This window comes from Protopterus annectens, chromosome 2.part2 (assembly GCF_019279795.1).
Source record: "Protopterus annectens isolate FY-2018-M chromosome 2.part2, PAN1.0, whole genome shotgun sequence".
In the NCBI taxonomy this organism is placed as follows: Eukaryota; Metazoa; Chordata; order Ceratodontiformes; family Protopteridae; genus Protopterus; species Protopterus annectens.
The window spans coordinates 75,904,163-75,928,684 of record NC_056730.1 but is presented as its reverse complement, the minus strand read 5'-3'; the positions used below and the strand labels follow the sequence as shown (position 1 = coordinate 75,928,684).

General features: G+C 43.7%; 1 protein-coding gene across 1 annotated transcript in view; it reads left to right on the top strand.

Moving 5' to 3' along the window:
• FBXO9 (F-box protein 9) overlaps positions 1–24,522 on the top strand; it is a 1,636,589-nt gene that overhangs the window by 101,852 nt on the left and 1,510,215 nt on the right. The window contains exon 2 of the mRNA XM_044063757.1: positions 15,247–15,330. Coding sequence (XP_043919692.1) covers positions 15,247–15,330 — 84 coding nt within the window. The remainder of the gene's footprint in view (positions 1–15,246; positions 15,331–24,522) is intronic.

Below are 24,522 nucleotides of genomic sequence, written 5' to 3'. Positions count from 1 at the left end.
GATATCCCGATAAAAAGTCCCTCATGCACAAAAGTTGAAAACCAGTACACTAAAAACACTGTTCACACATCATTTCTTAGAAGTGTAACTTTTCAGAAACCTTTGCCTGAAGTAAACTGTAGGTTTATTTAGATGTAGGTGGATGAGACCAGCAGGTCTTTTTCAGTTCAGCTGCAACTTCCCTTGGGCAGCTTCCTTCAATGTCCTGCACCTGAAGACTTCACATCTCCACTGAGAGCCTTTAAGCATGCAGAAAAAAACATTAGATATACCATTTGTTGCAAAAGTCTGAAAAATCAAAAAAAAATGTCCAGATACTGTGATAATAAGCTAGCAACCAATGCTGCTTACCAGCTCTATGTCCCAATGAGATGAATAAAAGATATATCTTCGATGATACAGTTCAACGGAGAAACTGCCAAACAGTTTAGGTCTTCTAGGAACCAGGAGCAACCTTCGCAACCAAATATCTAGTGTGGGTCACAGCTTACTCCGTGGTAAGGTAAATCGACGATGCAAACCAACGGGAAAACCACCAACCCGTTCAGATCTTCAAAGAACCAGGAGCAAGTGCAACCGCACTTTACGGCGCAACCAAATACCCAATGCGGGTTAATACAACAGATTTATGGAAACTGAGGAAGTGTGAAAATATAAAGAACAACATCTAGAGATTTTTGAAAGGTATAAAAAAGTAATATGGACATGGGAAAGAAAGAGAGATGTGACGTGGTGCAATATTTATGCAAAGGAGAAAGCCAAATTAATCAATACAAAAAAAGCAGCCCCAAAGATACACTCAAAAAAAAATACCGGCAAAGGCATACAGATATGGAAAATTTCACAATACAAAAGAATAAGATCAGAAAGAGGGAAAATGGAACAGAATATTAGTAAAGTAGAAGTTAAAAAAATAGAAGCTGGAGTTATGAAATACCTGCAAAGTGAAGGATTTAATGAGAGTCTAACAGAGGTTCTATCACAGCATGGTGGAACAACGATTCCCCCAAATAAGGAGAAAAAGGAGGAGCAGGAGATGTCAGAAGAAGAAATATGGACAGTGGAAATAAAGAGATTTAATATGGTGCAATATTTATGCAAAGGAGAAGGCAAAACTAATCAGTACAAAAAGAGAAGCACTGAAGATATTTGAAGAGAAATATAGGCAGAGACATTGACATGGAAAAGTTTACAGTACAAAAAATAATAAAACAAGAGGGAAGGTAGAAAAGAAAATTAGTAATGGAGAAGTTAAAGAAATAGAGACTGAGGTTGTGGATTACATGTGAAGCGAAGGATTTAGTGTAGACCACAGCAGAATAGAGCAATGGATCTCCAAATTAAGGAGAAACCATTGGAGTGGGAAACATATGATCATTTGCCATATGAAGGTAATTTGCAGCCTTCCATAGAAAACCCGTACAAAAGTTAATTTGGAGTTGGACAGCAAGGGAGGGAGCAGGAAACTGTGGCAACTCTAGTGCAGTCAATGTTGTGGTGTGATAGGCCAGTGAGTTCCCATATGAAAGAGCAACAGATGACTCTGGGTGAAACCGAAGAGAATGTGGCACAGGAAGATGCTGTGCTTCTTTCTATAGAATGCCACAAGAAATGGAGAACAAAGAATGTGCCCTCAGTTTAGAAGAAAATGATCTAAGAGAAGAGTTGCTTGATTTTAGTAGAGATGGAATGATGCATTAAGATCAATGAAAGAAATAGACTGCAGAAAGGCAATAAAACCCAAAAAGTTAGAAGTTTGATAAAACAAATGAACACAGTAATTAGGACTGTTCATAGAAATTCATGCAGTATAACAGAGATAAATAGGATACATTACTGTGCAGCGAAATTAATAACAGACTTGCCACAAAAACACAAGACAGTAAGGGAAAGGAAAGGAGAAGTCAAATGCCATCATGGAAGCATCAAAAAGAGAAAACTGTAAAGTCAAAGTAGACTTTATTGTCCTACAGTTCAACACAGAGGAAAAAGTGTGCATCACTGCACGAAATTTTGATACTCGGGCTTGTACCATAAGAATGACAGTTTACAGAAGGCAGTGAGATTAAATTAATAATTTAAATACTAAATAAAAATCAAAATGTACTAAAAATAAGTAAACAATTGAAAGCTTTTTACAGCAGAAACAAAACAAATACAACCACAACAGGAACAAACTCGGTAGAAATATAAGGATACATAAAAAACAGTACTTACTGTAAATAGAGGCATACATCTGAAACGAAACTTATCCACCACCACCAATATGTGCTATAAGCTTAGTTTTAATAGTGCAGATAGAAACATATAAAGTGAGCTATGCAGAGAGTTATGTAAGTAACAATGACATATTGCACATAAATAATGTTTTACCCATTTAGTTGGTTAGGCTATGGGTTTTTTGTTCAGCAGTCTTATAGCGTGTGGGAAGAAGCTGTTATGGAATCTGGATGTCCTGGATCTAATGCTTCTGTAGTGCTTTCTTGTTGGCAGGAGTTTGAACAGTCCTTAAGCTGGATGGTGTATATCCCTCAATAGTTTTTGGACTTTACCATAGCATCTGTTTGAATGTATGTCCTGTAGGGATTGAAGTTTGGAACCAGTGATTTTTATGACCTATTTAATGATCTTATCCAGTACCTTCCAATCAGCTTGAGAGCAGATGTTCTTCGTGTTTCACTGTTGCAGTCATTACATTTGGGTAATCTGCTGGCAGGTTGCCCTCAGTCGGCCTGAATAACAAAGTCTTGTGACCTGTGTCGGTTGCTGTCTCCTCTTCCATGACGTCAGGTCATCAGAGGTATAAAACATGCAGCCGACACCATTTTATTCAGTCTTTCTTGCCACGCGGTGCCCGAAGCAGATGTTCATCGTGCTATACTGCTGCAGTCATCACACTTGGGTTATCCTGTCGTCAGGCGGTCCTGCAGTTGGCCGAATCCCAAAGTCTTGGTCCAGCGTCGGTTGTTGTCGCCTCTTCCCTGACGTCAGTGCGACAGGGGTATAAAAGAGACAGCCGACGCCATTTTCTTCAGTCTTTCTTGTCGCGCGGTGCCCGAAGCAGAAGCAGTTCGCAAGTGCCGGTCGGCCAGCTCCTGAAATTTTTGAATCAAGTTTCAGCCTGAAGTCTTCTCTAAAGCTAAGTACCCCGTTGGGGAAACCTTTCTTGCCTCAGACCGATGTCAGACAAAGTTAATAATTGTATTTCTTGTGGGAAGCAAATACCTCATAAGGATTTTCATTCTTATTGTATTCCTTGCCTAGGCCCAGACCACGACGTCTCTGGTTGTCGGTTTTGTGCTAGGTTCAACAAACGTACAATTAAGCGTCGGGCAGAATTCGCCCAGCATTATTTTGGCAGAAAATTTAACTATAGCATGCCGTCGGAGCAACCGACATCAGCAATGATTAAAAAACGCAAAGATAAGGACCGGCAGCCAAGGCCAAGACCAGATACCGAGGCCTCAGCAAGGCCTGATGCCGGTTCTCCGATTTTCAGCGAGGTGCCTTCGCAGCCCCTGACTACCGCTGATTCAGAATTTCTGACTGCATCCCAAACCGAAACCGTTGGGCCTCAGGATCCGGTTCCACCTCACTCCTCAGACGCCAGCCCCGACGGGGATCCTGAAATTTTGAATAGACCTTCGGTCTCAGAGGGTGTTTTCAAACCGACAACTGGCTCTGCCAAACCTTATGCTAAGCTCAAAGCCCCCTTGAAAGTTAGAAAACCGGGGCCACTCACCCCCTCACAGGCCCCTATGCCTAAAAAACAGATGCTTAAGATGGCCGAGTATTTAATTACCCTTATCAGGGGATCCCAACCCCACCTGACAAAAGGCCTAGACTGGAGGAAGATTATCCTTCCTCTGACCAAGCATCCATTTCCTCAGGCAACTCTGACGACCAGGATTACTCCTTCCCTCCTTATGAAGACTCAGATGCTGAAGAGTCCATTCCCTCTGTCTCCCCCCATGAAGACTACTCTTTTGGGGAAATGTTACACACCATGAGGGAACACTTTCACTGGGAAGGCCAAGATTACTCTGACTCCAGGAAAAGACTCAGTGAGTTTCTTCTTCTTCCACAGCATAGACTCCTGGCTATTCCTCCAGTTTTAGACATTTTGGATGATGTTTTCTCTGAATCCAGTTTAAACCCAGATTCCTTACCTCCAGCTCCAGCTAAACCAGACAGATACTACTGAGTTCCTGATACCCATAAGTTTCTATACAAAAGCCCTAATGCAGACTCCGAGACCATTTCCCAGGGTCCCAAAGGGGTTAAGGCCTCTACTGCTAAGAATCCACTCCCTTCTGAAAGAGATTCCAGAGCATTAGAAAGATGGGGAAAGAAAGTGTATACGTCTGCCACTTTGGCCATGAGGGCATGCAACTGCCAATTCCACATGCTAAAATACCAGCATTATTTAATTACACAGTTAAAACAGAAGCTGATCCCTCAGACAGATCAGCTAGATTTGAAAGAGATGCAGGATTTGCTGCATGCAGGAGAACAGGTGGGAAAACCATACCTTACAGTGTGGTTTTGATTCATTGGAAGCCTCATGTAGAGCAGCTGTCACAGGGTCTGTCATACATAGGCATGCTTGGCTTAAAGAACAAACCTTACCAGAACATGTCAAAGCAAAGTTATTGGATGCCCTATTGCAGAAAGATGTGTTATTTGGTGTCAAAGCAGAGGAAGTTTTGAAGAAAATGGAAGAAAAGGCAAAATCTATGCAAACCGTTAAAGATTTTCTACAGGTACAACCTCCTCGTTTCAGCAAAAACTGGCCATCAAAAAACTGGTCCTTTCCTGCATCAGACAGACCTCAAAGAGGTAGGTACAGACGCCCAAGGGGCAGAGGCCAGCCACAAGGTTCTTTCAGGCCTAGACAATGGCATACAGCAACTCAAAGAGGTGGAGACGAAAGATCTCAACCCTTCAGGAAACAAACACAATGACTTCCCCCTAAGCCTGCCAAGCAAAATTGCCCTGGCAGCACCTTTGGGAGGGAAACTGGCTCTATTTCCACAAAATTGGCGCATCATAACAAAGGACAAATGGATTCTGGACATTATTACCCGAGGCTACAGATTTCATTTCCACACTTTACCTCGGATGAGAGGGCATGCCAAATCTGCCTCCAAACCAATGAGCAGAGGCTCAAATGCAAATTTCAGCTCTCATGGATATGAAAGCAATTCAAAAGGTACCTACAAAAGAGCAAGGTCAAGATTTTTACTCAAGACTGTTTCTAGTCCCAAGAAAGGACAAAGCCTGGAGGCCCATCTTAGACCTCTCAATTCTGAACACATACCTGGAGGTACCCAAATTCAAAATCCTCACACTACAGCAGCTCCTTCCCATGCTGGGCAATGAGTCTTGGCTGGTAACGTTGGACCTCAAAGAGGCATACCTGCATGTCCCTATCAGACAAGATTGCAGAAGATACCTCAGATTTTTGGCAGGTACAATGCATTATCAATTCTCTGAATACAAATTTATCCATATCATTACAGCATCTGGCTTTTCAGGCATTGGGGTTAATGGCATCATGCATTCAACTAATCCCATATGCAAAGCTGCATATACAGGGCAAATGGTCTGCAAAACAAATGCATCTTCACATCAACCAAAAGGAGATGCTAGCTGTGCAGGACCTCTTGCATAAACTAATACCCTCTCAACATATAATATTCTGGGCACACATAGCAGGACAGTGCCTACAGGGCAAATGGTCTGCAAAACAAATGCATCTTCACATCAACCAAAAGGAGATGCTAGCTGTGCAAAATGCACTGACAGCCTTCAAGGACCTCTTGCATCCAGGACAACTTCTAATAAGGACAGACAACACCACAGTTATGTGGTACATAAACAAACAGGGAGGAACACACTCCTACCCTTTATGCAGACAGGCTATGACCTTATGGAACACAGCTTTGACCTACCAAGTACAACTACAAGCACAATTCCTGCCAGGAAAGGAAAACATATTGGCAGACGAATTAAGCAGAAACATGGCAGACCCTCACGAGTGGAGAATACACCCACAAGTATATTCAATGATAACTCAAAGATGAGGATGTCCAGACATAGATCTATTTGCCTCCCCCAACAATTGCCAATTACAAAAATTCTGCACAAGGACTTATCACTCCCTAGCCTGGAAAGTGGACGCTCTATCATTCAGTTGGACAACACTGACAGTCTATGCCTTCCCTCCACTACCTCTATTGACCAAGGTATTATTGAAGGTCAGATCAGAGAGACCACAAATGATCCTTATTGCTCCGGACTGGCCATGCCAGCACTGGTACCCATTACTAAGGAACTTGACTCACAGTCCTCCATGGATCTTGCCTCAGTTCCCACTACTGTTGACTCAGAAAAACTATCAAACCCGTCACAGCCAGCTCAGAACTTTAAACTTAGCTGCATGGAGAATTCCTTAAATTATCAATCAACACTTCTCTCAAAGGACGTCCTGAATGTAATTATGGAGGCCAGGAGGCCCAGCACCAGGAAGACTTACTCAGACAAATGGAAAAGATTTTGTGCATGGCACCAGGCTAAAGGTCAAAATCCTTGGATTCCAAACATTCCTCACACCTCACATACTGCAATACCTAACTGAGATGCTACACAAAGGCCTTTCCTTCTCCTCCATTAAGATCCATGCTTCAGCCATTTCAGCTTAATAAAATACGGATCCCCCAATTTTCTCACACGCTTTACTTAGGCAGTTTCTCAGAGGGGCTAAGAATATAAGACCCCCCCAGAAAACCACCAACACCAACTTGGGACCTGAACTTTGTTTTAGAAAAGTTAACACTACCTCCTTTTGAACCAGCATTCTCAGCAGAACTACAATACTTGTCTTGGAAAACAGCCTTGTTACTGGCTATTACCTCAGCACGCAGGGTCTCAGAACTACAGGCACTTATGGCAGTGGAACCTTTCCTCATCTTCCATCAAGACAGAGTCTCTTTACGAACTAACCCTACCTTCATGCCCAAGGTAGTATCCAGTGTGGCTTTGAATCAGACCTTTTATCCTAACCCACAGAATAAAGGAGAAAGACTCCTTCACTCTTTGGACATTCACAGACAGCTACGTTACTATTTAGATAAGACAAAGATCTTCAGAAAAACTGACCAACTCTTTGTATCATATGCTGCAGGTTCACAAGGAAAGGCTATTTCAAAACAGACCATCTCCAAATGGATAGCACATTGAATCTGCTTTTGCTACTTCTACCATGGGAAGGCAGTGCCTGTCAATATTAGATCCCATTCTACCAGGGCTACTGCAACCTCAGCAGCCTTTCTCAGAGGGGTTCCAACCAAAGACATTCTGGAGGCAGCTACTTGGAGTTCAGTGCACACCTTTACCAAGCACTACAACCTTCCATTATACTCCAAAACCAGGGCTGGTTTTGCCACTGCAGTTCTGCAGGGCATCCTAGCATCACCTAACCCAGTTTAGTACCAGCCACCCTTCCATAGCTTTGGGATTCTACCCAAGTGTGATGACTGCAGCAGTATAGCACGATGAACATAGTACAGTTTTGTACCTACCATAAATGTAGATGTTCGAGTGGTTATACTGCTGCAGTCCAGGTTACCCTCCCTCCATCCCCTCTACATACCAGGGTGTTGGTTACAACTCCATGTACTTCAATCTATTGGATGCATGTCTATATGGTGTATTTGCTAACAGCTAGTACTATTGCTTATCTACTAAGGTATTGTTGCATAGCTATTGTATTGCCTTCCTACTTGGGGGCACCTGACATCTGGGGCAAGAAAAACTGAAGAAAATGGTGTCGGCTGTCTCTTTTGTACCCCTGTCACACTGACGTCAGGGAAGAGGCAACGACAACCAACTCTGGACCAAGACTTTGGGATTCGGCCGACTGCAGGACCGCCTGCCGACAGGATAACCCAAGTGTGATGACTGCAGCAGTATAACCACTCGAACATCTACATTTATGGTAGGTACAAAACTGTACTTTTGCAAGTGTCGGTCAGCCGACTCCTGAAATTTTTGTACTCTAGTTTCAGAACCAAAGTCTTAACTAAAGCTAAGTACCCCATTGGGGAAACTTTTTCTTGCTCCTTACCGATGTCAGTAAAAGTTAATAATTGCATTACTTGTGGGAAGCAAATACCTCATAAGGATTTTCATTTGTACTGTATTCCCTGCCTAGGCCCTGATCACAATGTGCCTTGCTGTCAGTTTTGTGCTAGATTTAACCAATGCACTATTAAGCGTCAGTATATTTTTGCTTCTAAATATTTTGGTTCAAGATTTAATTATCCTGAAATGTCATCGGTTAGCAATCCTACTACCGGAGTTCATAAAAAACACAAAGAAAAAGACAGAGACAGACCGTCGAGGTCCAAAACCAATGACAAAGCTTCTCCTAAGCCATTCGCTGGTTCGCCGGTACTCTTTGAGGCGCTTTCGCAGCCCCTGATACCCACTACTTTTGAGTCGCAGGCCTCTACTGAGATCCATTCGGAGTCCGGTATGCCGTGAGATTCTCAAAGTATTGAACCCGTGGATGTCTCTCCCTTGGATGGGTCCGGAGCCGCTGAGCAGGCACCAGCTTCTGAGGGTGTTTTCAGATCTCAACATTTTTATATTAAACCGACGCCAGCAACAAAAACAAGGTCAAAAACAACCTCTATGTCTAAACAATGCATGATTTCTGATTGTGTGGAAAATAAAGAGTTACAGGATTTATTGCATTCAGCAGAACAGATTGGAAAGCATACTTTGCAATATTTGTAGGGCCGCTGTTACTGGATCTGTGATAAGAAGGCATGCCTGGCTCAAGGAGCAAAATCTGCCTGATCATGTTAAAGCTAAATTGTTGGATGCCCCTTTGCAGCATGATACTCTGTATGGTAATAAGGCAGAAGAGGTTTTAAAGAAAATGGAAGACAATGCTAAATCTATGCAAACTGTAAAAGATTTCTTGCAAGTGCAGCCACCCAGGTTCAGTAGGCACTGGCCTACTAAGAATTGGTCGTTTCCTGTGTCCAACAGAGCCACTCAGGGCAAATCCAGGCACTCAGAAGGCTCCAGATACCAATCACAGGGTTCTTACAGGTCAAAGCAATGGGGTGCCTCCACCTCCAAATCTGGAGGAAACAAAGCACAACCCTATAGTAAGCAGTCTCCATGACTTTCCTCTACCATCTCCAAGCACTTAGTTGGGGGGAAAACTAGCACTTCATGCTCAAAATTGTCAGTTAATTACCCAGGGCAAGTGGGTATTAAACATAGTATCCCAGGGGTACAGATTTCATTTCCGTACTTTGTCAATTCCAAACGGATGGCCAGATCTGCCACAAAACCAGTGGGCAGAGGCCCAGAAACAAGTCATGTCCCTCATGGATATGGGGGCTATTCATCTGATACCAGAAAAGGAAAAAGGATAAGGATTTTATTCAAGACTTTTCCTGGTACCCAGAAAAGACAATCCCTGGCGTCTAGTACTGGACTTATCGATTCTGAACACGTTCCTGGACATTCCAAAATTCAAAATGCTGACTTTACAACAGCTACTGCCTATGCTAGGCAGGAATGCTTGGTTAGTAACTCTAGACTTAAAAGAGGCATACCTGCATATCCCAATAAGGGAGTTGTGCATAAGATACCTCCGCTTCAAAGCAGGTTTTTTGCATTACCAATTATCTGCACTGCCTTTTGGCTTATTTACTGCGCCCAGGGTCTTTACAAAGTGCCTGGCACCAGTAATTGCATTCTGCAGACAAAGAAGCTTTCAAATTTATCCTTATCTGGACGATTGTCTCATTCAAGCAGAGGACAAGAACACTCTTCTTCAACATCTGGCATTTGTAAAAAGGCTTCTAGCATGCCTAGGGTACATCATAAACGAAAAGAAATCACAACTGGTACCCTCTCAAATAATTACATTCCTGGGTGCAAACTTGAATACAACTGCCCAGATGGCTTACCTCATGCCAGACAAAGTCAACTGACAACATACTTCAAACAAATGGCAATAAAAACCCAGTTATCTGCAAGACAAATTCTGCAGGCTTTGGGAAACTTCAGTGGTACCTAAAATGTTTATGGAGTCAACATTTTCACAGCCTGGAAATAATGATCCCTCCCATTCCCTGCCTACAACAGGAGTTTCTTTGGTGGGCAGAGACATGTCACCAAAACAAGGGACTATTATTCACTCTACCCCTTGCCACCCAAACCCTAACTACAGACACATCCGACTATGCTTGGGGGGGGCTCACCTGGCAGGGAGATGCATTCAGGGCAAATGGAGCCCAAACCAAATGCATCTGCATATCAACCAGAAAGAGATGCTAGCTGTTCAGAATGCCCTGGCAGCCTTCAAGGACTTACTTCATCCAGGACAACTACTGATAAAGACGGACAACACCACAGTTATGTGGTACATAAACAAGCAGGGGGATACACATTCCTACCCCCTTTGCAGACTAGCCATGGATTTGTGGAACACAGCCTTGACTTACCAAATACATCTTCAAGCTCAATTCCTGTCAGGAAAGCAAAATACTGTGGCAGACGACCTAAGCAGAAATCTTATGGACCTGCACGAATGGAAACTGGATCCACAAATCTTCGGCATGTTAACACAGAAATGGGGGAGCCCAGACATAGATCTGTTTGCCTCTCCCCAACATTATTAGTTGGACAAATTCTGCACAAGAACTCATCACAAAAAAGCATGGAAAGTGAATGCGCTATCTTTCAGCTGGAAAAACCAATCCGTCTATGCCTTTCCCCCTCTGCCTCTACTCTCCAAGGTCTTACTAAAAGTCAGACAGGAAAAAACAAAAATGATCCTAATTGCTGCGGACTGGCCTTGCCAGCACTAGTACCCTCTTCTAAGGAATATGTCTCACCTTCCTCCATGGTACTTGCCTCAAATACCTCATCTACTGTCTCAACTGAACTATCAAATTCTGCACAATCAGCTCCAAACTCTGAATCTTGCAGCATGGCTAATCAACTAATTATTCAAACAACACCTCTCAGTAAATCTGTGATGGATGTCATTTTGGAAGCCAGAAGGCCTAGTACTAGAAAATCTTATGCTGATAAATGGAAGAGATTCTGTGCTTGGAACCAAGCACAAGGAATAGACACAGCAAAGCCCAATATTCCTCAGATTTTGCAATATTTGACTGAGATGCTTGACAAGGGCCTATCTTTTTCTTCAATAAAAATCCATGCCTCTGCCATCTCGGCTCATTACCACACAGAGCCTCCCCTCTTTTCTCATCCACTGCTTAAACAGTATCTTAGAGGGACCAAAAATTGAAGGCCTCCCAGAAGAGCACCATCTCCTGCATGAGACCTCAATTTTATGCTGGAAAAACTCACCCTGCCTCCTTTCGAACCAGCAGCTACTGCGGATATAAAATTTCTATCTTGGAAAACAGTTTTTCTTTTGGCAGTCATTTCAGCAAGAATGGTTTCGGAACTACAGGCTCTCATGGCAGTGGAGCCTTTTATTATATTTTACCTGGACAGGGTGTCCCTCAGGACCAATCATTTTATGCCTAAGGTGGTATCCAATGTGGCTCTTAACCAGACCATTCACCTGCCAATATTTTACTCAAAGCCGCAGAACAAGGGGGACCGGATTCTGCATTCATTGGATGTACACAATAGACAACTATGATTCTACTTCAATAGGACCAAATCTCTAAGAAAGTCTGAGCAACTACTTGTAGCATTTGCTGCAGGGTCAGAGGGGAAGGCTATATCAAAGCAGACTATTTCTAAATGGATAAGCCACTGCATTTGTTTCTGCTATTTGCACCATGGTAAACCTGTGCCCAAGGGGATCAGATCCATTCCACCAGGGCTGCCTCTACTTCAGCAGCTTTTCTCAGAGGGGTCCCAACCAAAGACATTCTAGAAGCTGCTACTTGGAGCTGTGTTCATACCTTCACAATGCATTATCATTTACCTCTCTTCTCTAAATCCAGGGCAGGCTTTGCCACTGCAGTCCTGCAGGGCCTTATAGCCACTCCTAAAGCTGTTTAGTTCCATCCTCCCATCCATAGCTTTGGGATTCTACCCAAATGTAATGACTGCAACAGTGAAACACGAAGAACATAGTACAGTTGCGTACACTTACCATAAATGTAGATGTTCAAGTGTGTTCACTGTTTCAGTCCGGGTTACCAACCAACCATCCCCTTTCTATACCTTTTCTTTCCTTCACTATACTCAAAAGCCTTTGTGGTGTATTTGCTTTTAGTTGAAGGTAAAGTTTATGTTTCTAAAAGTGCATTTATATATTTACTGTTTATTTCTATTTATATTTTTGCTCCCTATTTGGGGGGCACCTGACATCTGGGGCAAGAAAAACTGAATAAAATGGCGTCGGCTGCATGTTTTATACCCCTGATGACCTGACGTCATGGAAAAGGAGACAGCAACCGACGCAGGACCCAAGACTTTGTTATTCAGGCCGACTGAGGGCAACCTGCCAGCAGATTACCCAAATGTAATGACTGCAACAGTGAATACACTCGAACATCTACATTTATGGTAAGTGTACACAACTGTACTTTTTCCATACCAGACAATGTCAGTCATGGCTATGTAGAAGGTGAGTAGGACCTGAGGGGGGAGGTCAGCTCTTACAAAGTCTCCTGAGAAAGTGGAGACATTATTGGGCTCTCTTTATAAGCTAGGAAATGTTTGTGAACCAACTTGGGTCTTATGAGATATGTACCCCTAGGAATTTGGTGCTATTTACTCTCTCCACTGCGGTGCCATTGATGATGATAGGGGTGTGTGGCTTATTCTCCTTCCAAGAATCAGTGATGATTTCTTTGATGTTCCCAACATTTAGCGCTAAGTTGTTGTCATTTCACCAATGAATGAGATGGTTCACCTCCTCCCTGTAGGCCCCCTCGTCTTTCATCTTGATAAGGCTGATTACTGTAGTGTCATCTGCAAATTTGATGATTCTTTTTGACTGATGTGTAGCTGTGCAGTCATGTGTTAGAATTGAGAAAAGAAGTGGATTGAGTACGCAACCTTGTGGGATTCCAGTGTTTAGGGTGATGCTGTAAGAATTTACATTCATACTTAGATATGTTACTGATATTTATAACTCTGTATGAGTTGCAGAGGAGGAGTCATTACTGGGCACATTATGGGTGCTGCGAAGAGCACTTCTGACTAGCATCAAAGATTGAAACAATACAAATTTTATGAACTTTAATCATATTTTGACTAAGGAATGAGGTCCATTCCTGTCATGGTATTAGAAACCCAAAAGACTTGAAGAAATTTAAAAATAGCAGGGTTCATTCCAAAACTATATTTCAGACACTTACAATGAGAGAGCAAAAGTAGATGCCAAGACTCCTTTTATATTTCATCAGAAAACATGGTAGACCATTTCCACATTATAAATTGCAAATTAAGTTTTGAATTCCAGGTGACAAGCCGGTGTTGGCAGAATGGCTTTAATAAGAAAATTACTGTTCTGCATGTGACGGTGTTCTTGGTAGACCGGTTTCCACCTTATAGCTCCAGGGTTCGCTCAAGAACTCTTACACCAGCACTTACTATGATACTGTATTTTTGTGGTATGTAGTTACAAGGCCCAGTCCACAGCTGAAGATTCAAACATACATAAGTTAACTCTCAACACACACACCCACACACACACACACACACACACACACACACACACACACACACACACACACACCAGGCCATGAGGGGGAGTTAAATGTGTGCACCTCAGAGCTGTAGGTCTGGAAGCAGGCATTCTGTGTCTTACGTCTGCACTGCAGTTTCAGAAAAAATGTTGTGTGTAGTACGTTTAACAGTGATATAAGAAGTCAGCTGTGTACATAAGGATCAGAAGGCTACCACATAACCAACAGATATAGGTAAGAAGACAAGAAACATGGAGTTGTGTTAAGTCAAAGTGAAAGAAATCTGAAAATATCTGAATTTTCATGCTTCAGGGACTTTGGATAAAACTTGGATGTTAAGCATTATTTATTTATTTTACATTTGTTGACTGGGTTTCCGACAGAGCTTAGTAGCACTTTTTCAGTGGAGGTTAGGGGACTAAAGCTCCACATGTTCCACAGATTATAACTTACAAATTTAAGTAAACAATCAACAACTGGTTCACAGAAAATATTCAAAGCAACATATACATAAAAAAACAAGGATTTACTACAGTAAACTAATCATTATGTCTGTCAAGATTCAGAATCCTACATCATTTAGAAGGACTAACAATAGTTTTGTCACCAGACGTAAAATCTTACATTATGCAGATAAGAATCATGTAATGTGCCTAGGATAGAGAAGTTAACATGAGACAAGGTCTAGAGAGTTAAAGAAAGTTACACAGATTGGGAGCAGACAGAGGTGTGCAGTTAGGGCTGATGAGCTGTCTAAGGGGGGGGTGGGTACAGAGGCAGGTCCATTGGCTTAACAGGTATTCTTTAGTGGCTAGCTTGACTTGTGCTATTGAAAGTGATGGCTCTGTATTCTGTTTTGCTTATGTTCATGTTAATTATCTAGTAATGTTTAATCACATAACTGAAATTAAGTACTTGTAAATATACTGCTCTACTGTAAATATTTAAATGTAGTTGTCTGGAAGTTAGCACAGTGGATTGCGTTGTTAAAAAGCTGCTTCCTGTGACCTTGAGCAAGTCAGTTAACCAGAGAATGCTTTGGGGCAATTGGTAAATTAGGCTGGGCTCCACAGTAGTCTTCTGGACCGCATACCTAGTAACTACGTGTGAGCCTATTATTTCTATTGCTTCTCAAGAGTCTTCATTGAAAAGGGTCAGAAGATCAGCCCAGCCACTCAGTCATCAAATATTAATTAAAAAAAACATAAATGTGAGTCACAGAAGAAGGAGAAGGTGAGTTTTTTTTTTTTTGTCACCTTCTCCAAGTTTGTCAGACTGTGGATAACTATAGGCACGCCAGCACATCATAGTGTGCAGGGGGTCGCTGCAAAAACATGTTTAGGTATTTTATAGCTTTGGGAATGCAACTGTTACCAGTTGTGACATCCCAAGGTTTTATGTGCTTTGAATTTGCTTATTTTCATGTCATTTTAATGAAACAGGATTACTTAGTCCAATTGAAGCCATTTCTGTCAGAGAATAGCAGTCAACTTTAGCATTATCCTTTCTATTTATTACCTTTCTCTATTTCTAGGCTGAAGAAGGTGATAATGATGGTCACTTTGCTGATGTCCAAAGTGACAGTGACAAAGAAGAGCTTGCTGTGGAAAAACGTCAGGTGTGTATAAAGCTTTTTTTGGTAAATTGCAATGTTTAGTAAAGTTTACAGTTTCATTCAGTCTTGCAACAAAGTTGTGTATTTTACAATTTGCATTTTATGGACTACACTAGACTTCGCTAATACAGGATGTCATTTGTGGTATTTCTGTGCAGTAGAAGTTGAAGAAGCACTTTAGTCTTCAGTTTTTCAAGTTTATTTACAAGGATATTGGCAAAATGCACTTTTTTGGCAAAACAGGAACAGAAAGCTTAAATGAAATGCAGCCTATGAAACAGTATTGCCTGTTTTGTGGAATATTACAGTTAAGGATTCGTGTGGGTCTGTGTATATTTGTCTCTCAATGTATAAAATGTGATCTCATGTCCATTTCTTTATGCATCATGAATGGGTCTTTGGATCCATTCTCAGACCCAACTGTGCCATTTCTTACAAACATATGATCCGAGCCTCACTCCTCTTCATATCCTCAGATCTAGTTTGCTGCCATTCCGGACAGGCACGATTGCGAGCCTCTCTCCAGTTAAGTTCAAGTTTTGTGTTATCTCTTCTTGAAAGTTAGAATTTTTCTTCCTTTCAGTAATTTAGTTTATTTTTAGATATAACCTCCCTTTCCATTAGGCAGGGTTTCCTGCAGTTTTCGCTGGCGTTAGGGTTCTTCCCACTTTTCTGTTTTTCTATATTCCCCTTCTCCTTTCCTGTTTCACTTTCTTTAAAATCAGAAGAAAAAAAAATTTTCCCACTATTTTGTAGTTGTAGGTTTAATGTGTAGTTGGTGGTGACTGAGTGTATGAGTAGTGCTAGTATGAGTGCTTTTCTTCAGCATGGCAGACAAGCCAGACAAAAACCCTCTGGCTTTAAGAGATGCCCACAAGAGATGCGTTTATTGCTTGGGTCCAGGGCACTTGAAGATGCTGTGTGGCATCTGCTCAGCCTTCAATGTCCAGGCCCTCCCCAATGAGAGGAACAATCTTATTTTAAGAGGGCTTCTTCCCTCCTCTGGAGTCCAGACTTTATTCAAAAGAAGTGGGCCCCCTCTGCTTCCCCGGAGACATTGGCTTCAACATCTAAAAACTGCAGCAAGATTTCAGATCCATCTACATTGGATTTATTCTGCCCTCGCTTCTCTCCCGATCGGAGAGGCCTCTCCGATCTGGGGGAGTTGACATCAGCCAAACATCTGCTCTGCCAGATCCTGTGACCTTGGGTCCGAGCAGCCACTCTGAGCCATCAGAAGTCATACAAATCCGCAGCTCTTGTCTCAGCAGCGGACTCTGAGTCACATTCACCCAGATCGTAGATCTTGGAGTCATACTCTGCATTGGAAGAATTCCCCCTCACCAGCTCAGACCACCCAGCCAAGCATGTCACCGATTTGGTCGACTCATTCTTCCCTGTCCTCTCAGTCTTTTCAGCTCTCCAACTCTGATATGGATTAGATAACGAGGAGTTTCCTCAAAACCCAAATCCAGCTGGGGATTTTGCCTTCTCTGACCCATGCTGGATCTGTGAGAACTCTGACCCTGATGCTGTAACCTACTTCTCTGATCCAGTCCTCAGCTTCGGAGCTGCAGGACATGGTAATCCCAAGTGGACTGGTGTTTGATCATGGGATACCTCATTCCCCGGCTCTGACAGGGTCCCAGACTGGCTCGGCCCCAATTCTGTCGGAGCAGAGTGGGTCCCGAATCCAAAGGGTAGATGCTGGGTCCTCTGGGTTGGTGTTGGTGCCAACCGTTTCGGAGCTGTCCCTTCTGCTGGAGGATTTGGCCTCTGACATCTCTGATCTGGTGCCTTCTGGTGATGTTGGATCTGAGGTAGCCTCTTCTCTTTCTCCCTTAGGGGCTTCTATCTCTGGGTCTGGGGGGGCAGGTTCTCCCAACATCCTTGGCATTCCAGGTAGCATCGAAAGGGCTTTCTCAATGCCATGAGAGACTGTCCCTCCTCCTCCAGGGCCTACCCAGTCCTCTGTGGATGAAAGCTTTGCTGCCATCCATCCAAACCATGGCCAGCCCCTCCCAGAGAGCCTACACCTCAGCAAGGTGTTCCCTTGTCTTCCAAGTACTTCCCTGAGTACCCTGCAGAGGAGGTCCCTCAGAATCATCTGTGAAAGAGGAAGCACATGGACTCCCCCTTGGAGTCACTAACAGAGGGCACCAATTTGAAGGGTAAGGGTCCCCCGATCTCCACCCGACTATATCTGCTTTGGAGATATCTTAGAAATCATAAAACAAAAGGGTGGATGGTCTTCCCAGCCCCTTCCTAGTAGGAGTCCTTGTTCCTGGAGACATTCAGGATGGGACCATCTACATCCTGGGTGACCCCACCGGTGGACCAACTTACTGTCTTCATCGCCCGCCTGGCTTGGAAGGAGCCTGACACCATGGAACCAATCCTGAAGCACGTGGATTATACCTTAGTCCCCCTCAGGATTGTCCCTTCTGGAGTAAAGGTGCCCCGGTTGATGCCATTGTAGTGTCAGCAGCCACCAAGAAAGAGCTCATTGAACAGAGCTCTACTGTCCACCCCCAACAAAGAGTCTCGGGGCCATGGGCAGACATGGGAAGTGGATGTATGCCTCAGCCACTTTTTCACCGAGAGCATTGAATTTTCTGGCACATATCACATCCCTCCAGAGAGACTTGGTGAAGAAAATCTCCACCTCTCTGAGGCAGTTGCTGTCAGAGAAAAACTTAAAGAAGGTTTCCACACAGCTGAACACTGTGGCTTCTATAGCTAATCTCCCATGTGGTGGAGGGTACCTCTTGAGAGGCTGCTTCTGGCATAGCTCTTATGAGACATGCCTGGATGAGACTGTGCAGGTTTGTGGACCCCTTCAGGGCGTCATTGATTAACATCCATTTTGACAGTTCCTCCTTGTTTGGACTGTCAGTTAAGGAGACTCTTACCCGCAGTGAACAGGAGGGGAAGACCTTATCTGTCGTAGGGATCAAGTTTTCTTCCCCCCAACAGATCTTTTCCAGGAACCAATGGAGTGGAAGAAGATGTTGTTCTGTAAATCCCAAGAGCCCTTTGCTGATTCACAAGATGAATTCTCTTCTAGAGGCAGAGGGAGAGGATTCAGTGGTAGATGCTGACTCAGAGGGAGAGGGGTCCACAGAACCAGGGCTTCAGGGAAACCTTCTCTGACAGGCCCTTTCAGCGCTCCTGAAGCGTTGCCTGACTGTCCTACTCTAGAGGTATTCGGGGACAGATTATCCTTACACCCAGGAGTCTGGACAGACATAACAAATGACTCCTGGGTGTTAAACATAATTTCCAGAGGTTACTATATTCCCTTTTTTCTTCCTCCTCCCTGCACTCGGGAGCATCTCCCCAACGTGCCATCCATTCAGAGTGAGAGTGCCCTTCTTAGAAGTACAAAATCTTCCAGACAAAAGAGTCATCCAGCGGGTCCTAACCAAACAACTAGGATGTTGAACTTACTCGCACTTCTTTTTGGTACCAAAGAAGACCAGGGACTTTCGACCCCTCCTGGATCTGAGAAGTTTGAATCTGTTTGCCAAGATTACAAAGTTGCGCATGGTTACAGTACAGTCCATTCTGCCTCTCCTGCGCAAGGATGATTGGATGTGCTCAGTAGATCTCCAGGACGAATACTATAATATCAAAATAGACAGGGGCTGCAGGAGATATCTACACTTCTGGATGGGGGCCAGTCATTACCAATTCAGAGTACTGCCCTTTAGCCTCACTACTGCCCCCAGGTGTTCACCAAATGAATGGCAGTAGTTGCAGCGCACCTCCGTCTGCAAGGATTCCAGGTGTTTCTACCTGAATGATTGGCTCCTAATGGCACACACAAGGCATCAACTACTCCAGCCGATTCAGGTGATGTTACGCCTATTCCGCCACCTGAGAATTACAGCGATCATGACAGAATCCAAAATGACCCAATTACAGGACCTCAAATTCATGAAGACTCAATTGAACAGGGTCACGCAAGTTGCAGCCCTACCTTTACAGAGAATAACATCTCTGAGGCAGCAGGTTCAATGCCTACCATCTCCTCCAGCTCACATAGTTCTCATAACCTTAGGTTCCATGTCGGCCGCCATTCTTATAATGCCCTTAGCCAGGTTCTTTAAGCGAGTGCTCCAGTGAACTCTGTCAGTACAATGGTCCATTTAGTGTCACCCATTATCAACTCCAGTCAAGCTTACTCCGATTTGCAGGTGTCACCTGCAGTGGTGGAAGATTACAGACACTTCATTCTCCCTCTTCCATTGGCCTCAGTGACCATAGACACCTCCTTGTTGGGGTGGGGAGGCATTTTCAGGGAAAGATGATCCAAGGCACATGGTCCCCCACAGAGACCAAATTGCACATAAAAGTCCTGGAGATGAGGGTGGTTCTTCATAGATTGCAAGCCTTTCAGGACTGCCTTCTTCTAGGGACAGTTGCAGTCTTGACAGACAATATGTTGGTGGTATGGTACATCAACAAGTAGGGAGGAACCCTTTCTTGCCAACTCTGCAGAGAGGTCATGAGGGTTTGAGAATGGGAAATTACTTCAAGCCGCTTTCTCACTGGAACGCACATCCCGGGAGAATCCAACATTTTGGTGGACAGTTTGAGCCAGTTGATATCAAGTCCTCATGTCTGGTTCCTTAACCAGTCAGTAATGAAGGAGATTTTCAGCCAATGGGGCCAGTCTTGCTCCGAATATTTTGCCTCTTCCCTAAACAACAAGTGCAACAGGTATTTTGCTCTGATCTCCCTTGCAAAGGAGTGACCCAGGTACACCCTAGTCCACGATTGGCCCTGGGTCTCCTTTCTGCTTGTCCTCCAATTCCCCTGATACCCAAAGTTCTACAGAAAGCCAGCAGGTTGAAGACCAATCTGATCCTCATTGCCTCTCACTGGCCTTGCCCAGGTATGGTTCCCCCTTTTGTGGTCTCACAGCAATTATCCTTCATGGATACTGGATCTTAGACAGGATCTCCTTTCCCATCCGTTGGAACAGATTCCCACTCTTTGATGCCTCAAACTAACCACTTGTTTCTCCACTTCATTGATTTTTCTAAAATCCAGGCTTCCCTCCCCTGTCTGTGAAATTATCCTTGCCTCTCAAAAGCCTTCCACCAAGAAAATATATTGTAGCAAATGGAAGAGGTTTTCCATCTGGGCCTCACAAAGGAATATGACTCCCTTTTCAGCTTCAGTCTTGGTCGTCCTTACGTTTCTATGCTCACTTTTTCATGATGGAGCTAGTTTTTCTACCATAAAGGTGCAAATTGCAGCTATCATAAATTTTCATGTGGGGAAGGGAGTTGGGTTTTCTTCTGTCTTTTCCTGTTCCAAACTTTGTTGTGCTTTTCTAAAAGGGGTTTTTCATCTTGGGCCTCCGATCAAGGATCCTTCTCCTCCTTGGGATCTTACATTGGTACTCCAAGGTCTCACCAAGAAACGCTTTGAACCTGCTAGATGTTCTTTGTATTTCACTATTGCAGTCATTACATTTGGGTAATCTGCTGGCAGTTTGCCCTCAGTTGGCCTGAATTCCAACCGTTGGTTGCCGTCTCCTCTTCCATGATTTCAGGTTGTCAGTGGTATAAAACATGCAGCCGACGCCATTTTCTTTAGTCTTTCTTGCCGTGCGGTGCCCGAAGCAGAAGCATTTTGCAAGTGCCGGTCGGCCGACTACTGAAATATTCGAGTTGGAGTTTCAGAACCGAAGTCTTCACTAAAGGTAAGTACCCCGTTGGGGAAACTTTTTTCTTGCTCCATACCGATGTCAGAAAAAGTTAATAATTGTATTACTTGTGGGAAGCAAATACCTCATAAGGATTTCCATTTATACTGTATTCCTTGCCTAGGCCCTGATCACAACGTGCCTGGCTGTCGGTTTTGTGCTAGATTTAACCAACGCGCTATTAAGCGTCGGTATATTTTTGCCTCAAAGTATTTTGGAAACAGATTTAACTACCCAGAAATGTCGTCGGATAGCAATCCGACTACTGGAGTACATAAAAAACGCAAAGAAAAGGACAGAGAAAGGCAGTCGAGATCCAAAACCGATAACAAAGCTTCTCCTAAGCCAGTCGCCGGTTCGCCGGTACTCGGTGAGGCGCTTTTGCAGCCCCTGATAACCCACTACCTTCGAGTCGCAGGCCTCTACCGACATGCATGTGGAGTCCGGCATGCCGCAAGATACTCAAGGTATTGTACCGACAGATGCTTCTCCCTCGGATGGGTCCGGAGCCGCTGAGCAGGCACCGGCTTCTGTGGGTATGTTCAGACCTCAACATTTGTATATCAAACCGACGACAGCTGCAAAACCAAAGATAAAAGCAACTTGTAAAACTAAAAAAATGACGCATGAGCCACGTGCACAGGCCTCTATGCCTAAAAAACAGATGATCAAAATGGCTGAAGACCTTATTACCTTGATCAGGAGTACCCATCCCCCTCCAGATAAGAGGCCTAGGCAAGACACTGATTATGAATCTTCAGATCAGGTTTCTGTTTCTTCTGATTCCTCTTCTGATCAGGAATTATCTATACCTCCCTATGAGGATTCTGATGCAGAGGAGTCTATACCATCTGCTTCTCCTCCTGAGGATTATTCATTTGGGGAAACGTTGCATACTTTGAGGGAGCATTTTCACTGGGAGAGTCAAGATTTCTCTGAATCACAAAAGAAGGCTCATGGATTTCCTTCTTCTCCCTCAGCACAAGCCTTTAGCCATTCCCTCTGTTTTAGACATTGTGGATGATGTGTTTTCGGAGTCCAGCTTGAGCCTTGACTCCTTACCTCCGGCTTCCAGTAAGCCTGACAGATATTACAGGGTCCCTGACTCACATAAATTTTTATTTAGAAACCCTGCTGCTGATCCAGAAACTATTTCACAGGGTCCAAAGGGAGTTAAGACCTCAACAGCAAAAAATCCTACCCCCTCTGCAAGAGATTCAAGGGCACTGGACAGATGGGGAAAAAAGGTTTATACATATGCAACCTTGGCAATCATAGCCTTAAACTGTCAATTTCATATGCTTAAGTAACATGTTATGGGGTTGCTGAAACAGAAAATTGTGTTGATTTGTGAATGTGCAGAAAATAAAGAATTGCAGGAATTATTGCATGCAGCTGAACAGGTCGGAAAGCATACTTTGCAATGTAGTTTTGACTCCTTAGAGGCCTCCTGCAGGGCTGCAGTTACTGGGTCTGTGATTAGGAGGCATGCCTGGCTAAAGGAACAAATTTTGCCTGATCATGTTAAAGCTAAATTGCTAGATGCACCTTTACTGCATGATACTCTGTTTGGTATTAAGGCAGAAGAGGTTTTAAAGAAAATGGAAGACAAAGCTAAGTCTATGCAAACTGTTAAAGACTTCTTACAAGTGCAGGCACCAAGATTCAGTAGACACTGGCCTACAAAGAATTGGTCCTTTCCTGTGTCAGACGGAGCTCAAAGGGGCAAATCCAGACTCCCTAAGTGTTCCAGATACCAGGCGCAAGATTCATACAGGTCAAAGCAATGGGGTGCTTCTACCTCCAAATCTGGAGGAGATGAAGCGCAAACCTACAGAAAACAGTCCCAATGACTTCCCTCTGCCTACACCAAGCACTAATCTTTTGGCAGCACCCTTAGGGGGAAAATTAGCATTTTTTGCTCAAAATTGGCAGTTAATAACCCAGGACAAGTGGGTACTAAACATAGTATCACAGGGATACAGATTCCATTTCCACACTCTGCCAATGGCAAACGGTTGGCCAGATCTGGCCAGAAATCAATGGGCAGAGGCACAGAAACAGGTTACGTCCCTCATGGATATGGGGGCCATTTAGACAGTACCAGAACAGGAAAAAGGACAAGGTTTTTACTCAAGACTGTTCTTGGTACCCAGAAAGGACAAGGCCTGGCAGCCAATACTGGATTTATCAATTTTGAACACATACCTGGACATTCCAAAATTCAAAATGCTGACTTTACAGCAGCTTCTGCCCATGCTGGGCAAGAATGCTTGGCTGGTGACATTAGGCCTAAAAGAGGCATACCTGCATTTCCCAATAAGACAATCATGCAGAAGATACCTCAGATTCAAGGCTGGCTTAATGCATTACCAATTCTGTGCACTGCCTTTTGGCATATCTACTGCACCCAGGGTCTTCACAAAGTGTCTGGCACCAGTAATTGCATTTTGCAGACAAAAAAGTATACAAATATACCCTTACTTGGACGACTGTCTCATTCAAGCAGAGAGCAAGGACATTCTTCTTCAACACCTGGCGTTTGCGAAAAGGCTTTTAACATGCCTAGGGTACACAATAAACGAAAAGAAATCACAACTGGTACCCTCTCAAAAGATAACATTCCTGGGTGCAGGCTTGAATACAACTGCCCAGATGGTTTACCTCATGCCAGACAAGCAAAGGCAACTGACTACTTACTTCAAACTGATGGCGACAAAAACCCAGTTATCTGCAAGACAAATTCTGCAGGCTTTGGGATTCATGGCATCCTGCATCCTACTGATTCCATATGAGAGACTGCATATGAGGAAACTTCAGTGGTACCTAAAAAGTTTATAGAGTCAGCATTCTTAGAGTCAGGAAACAATGATTCCTCTCATACTCTGCCTACAACAGGAGTTTTATTGGTGGGCAAAGGCATGTCACCAAAACATGGGACGGGCCTTCACTCCACCCCCTGCCAGCCAAACCTTAACAGACACATCAGATTATGCCTGGGGGGCCCACATGGCAGGAAGATGCATTCAGGGCATATGGACCCCAAAACAAATGCATCTACATATCAACCTGAAAGAGTTGCTAGCTGTTCAAAATGCCCTAACAGCCTTCAAGGACTTAGTTCATCCAGGACAACTACTGATAAAGACGGACAACACCACGGTCATGTGGTATATAAATAAGCAAAGGGGCACACACTCATACCCCCTTTGCAGATTAGCCATGGCACTGTGGAGCACAGCTTTGACCTATAAAATACATCTCCAAGCTCAATTCCTGCCAGGAAAGCAAAATACTCTGGCAGGCGATTTAAGCAGAAACTTTATGGACCCTCACGAGTGGAAATTAAATCCACAAGTCTTCAGCATGATAACAGAGAAATGGGGGAGCCCAGACATAGATCTATTTGCCTCTCCTCAAAATTATCAATTGAAAAGATTCTGCAAAATGACTTATCACAGACAAGCATGGAAAGA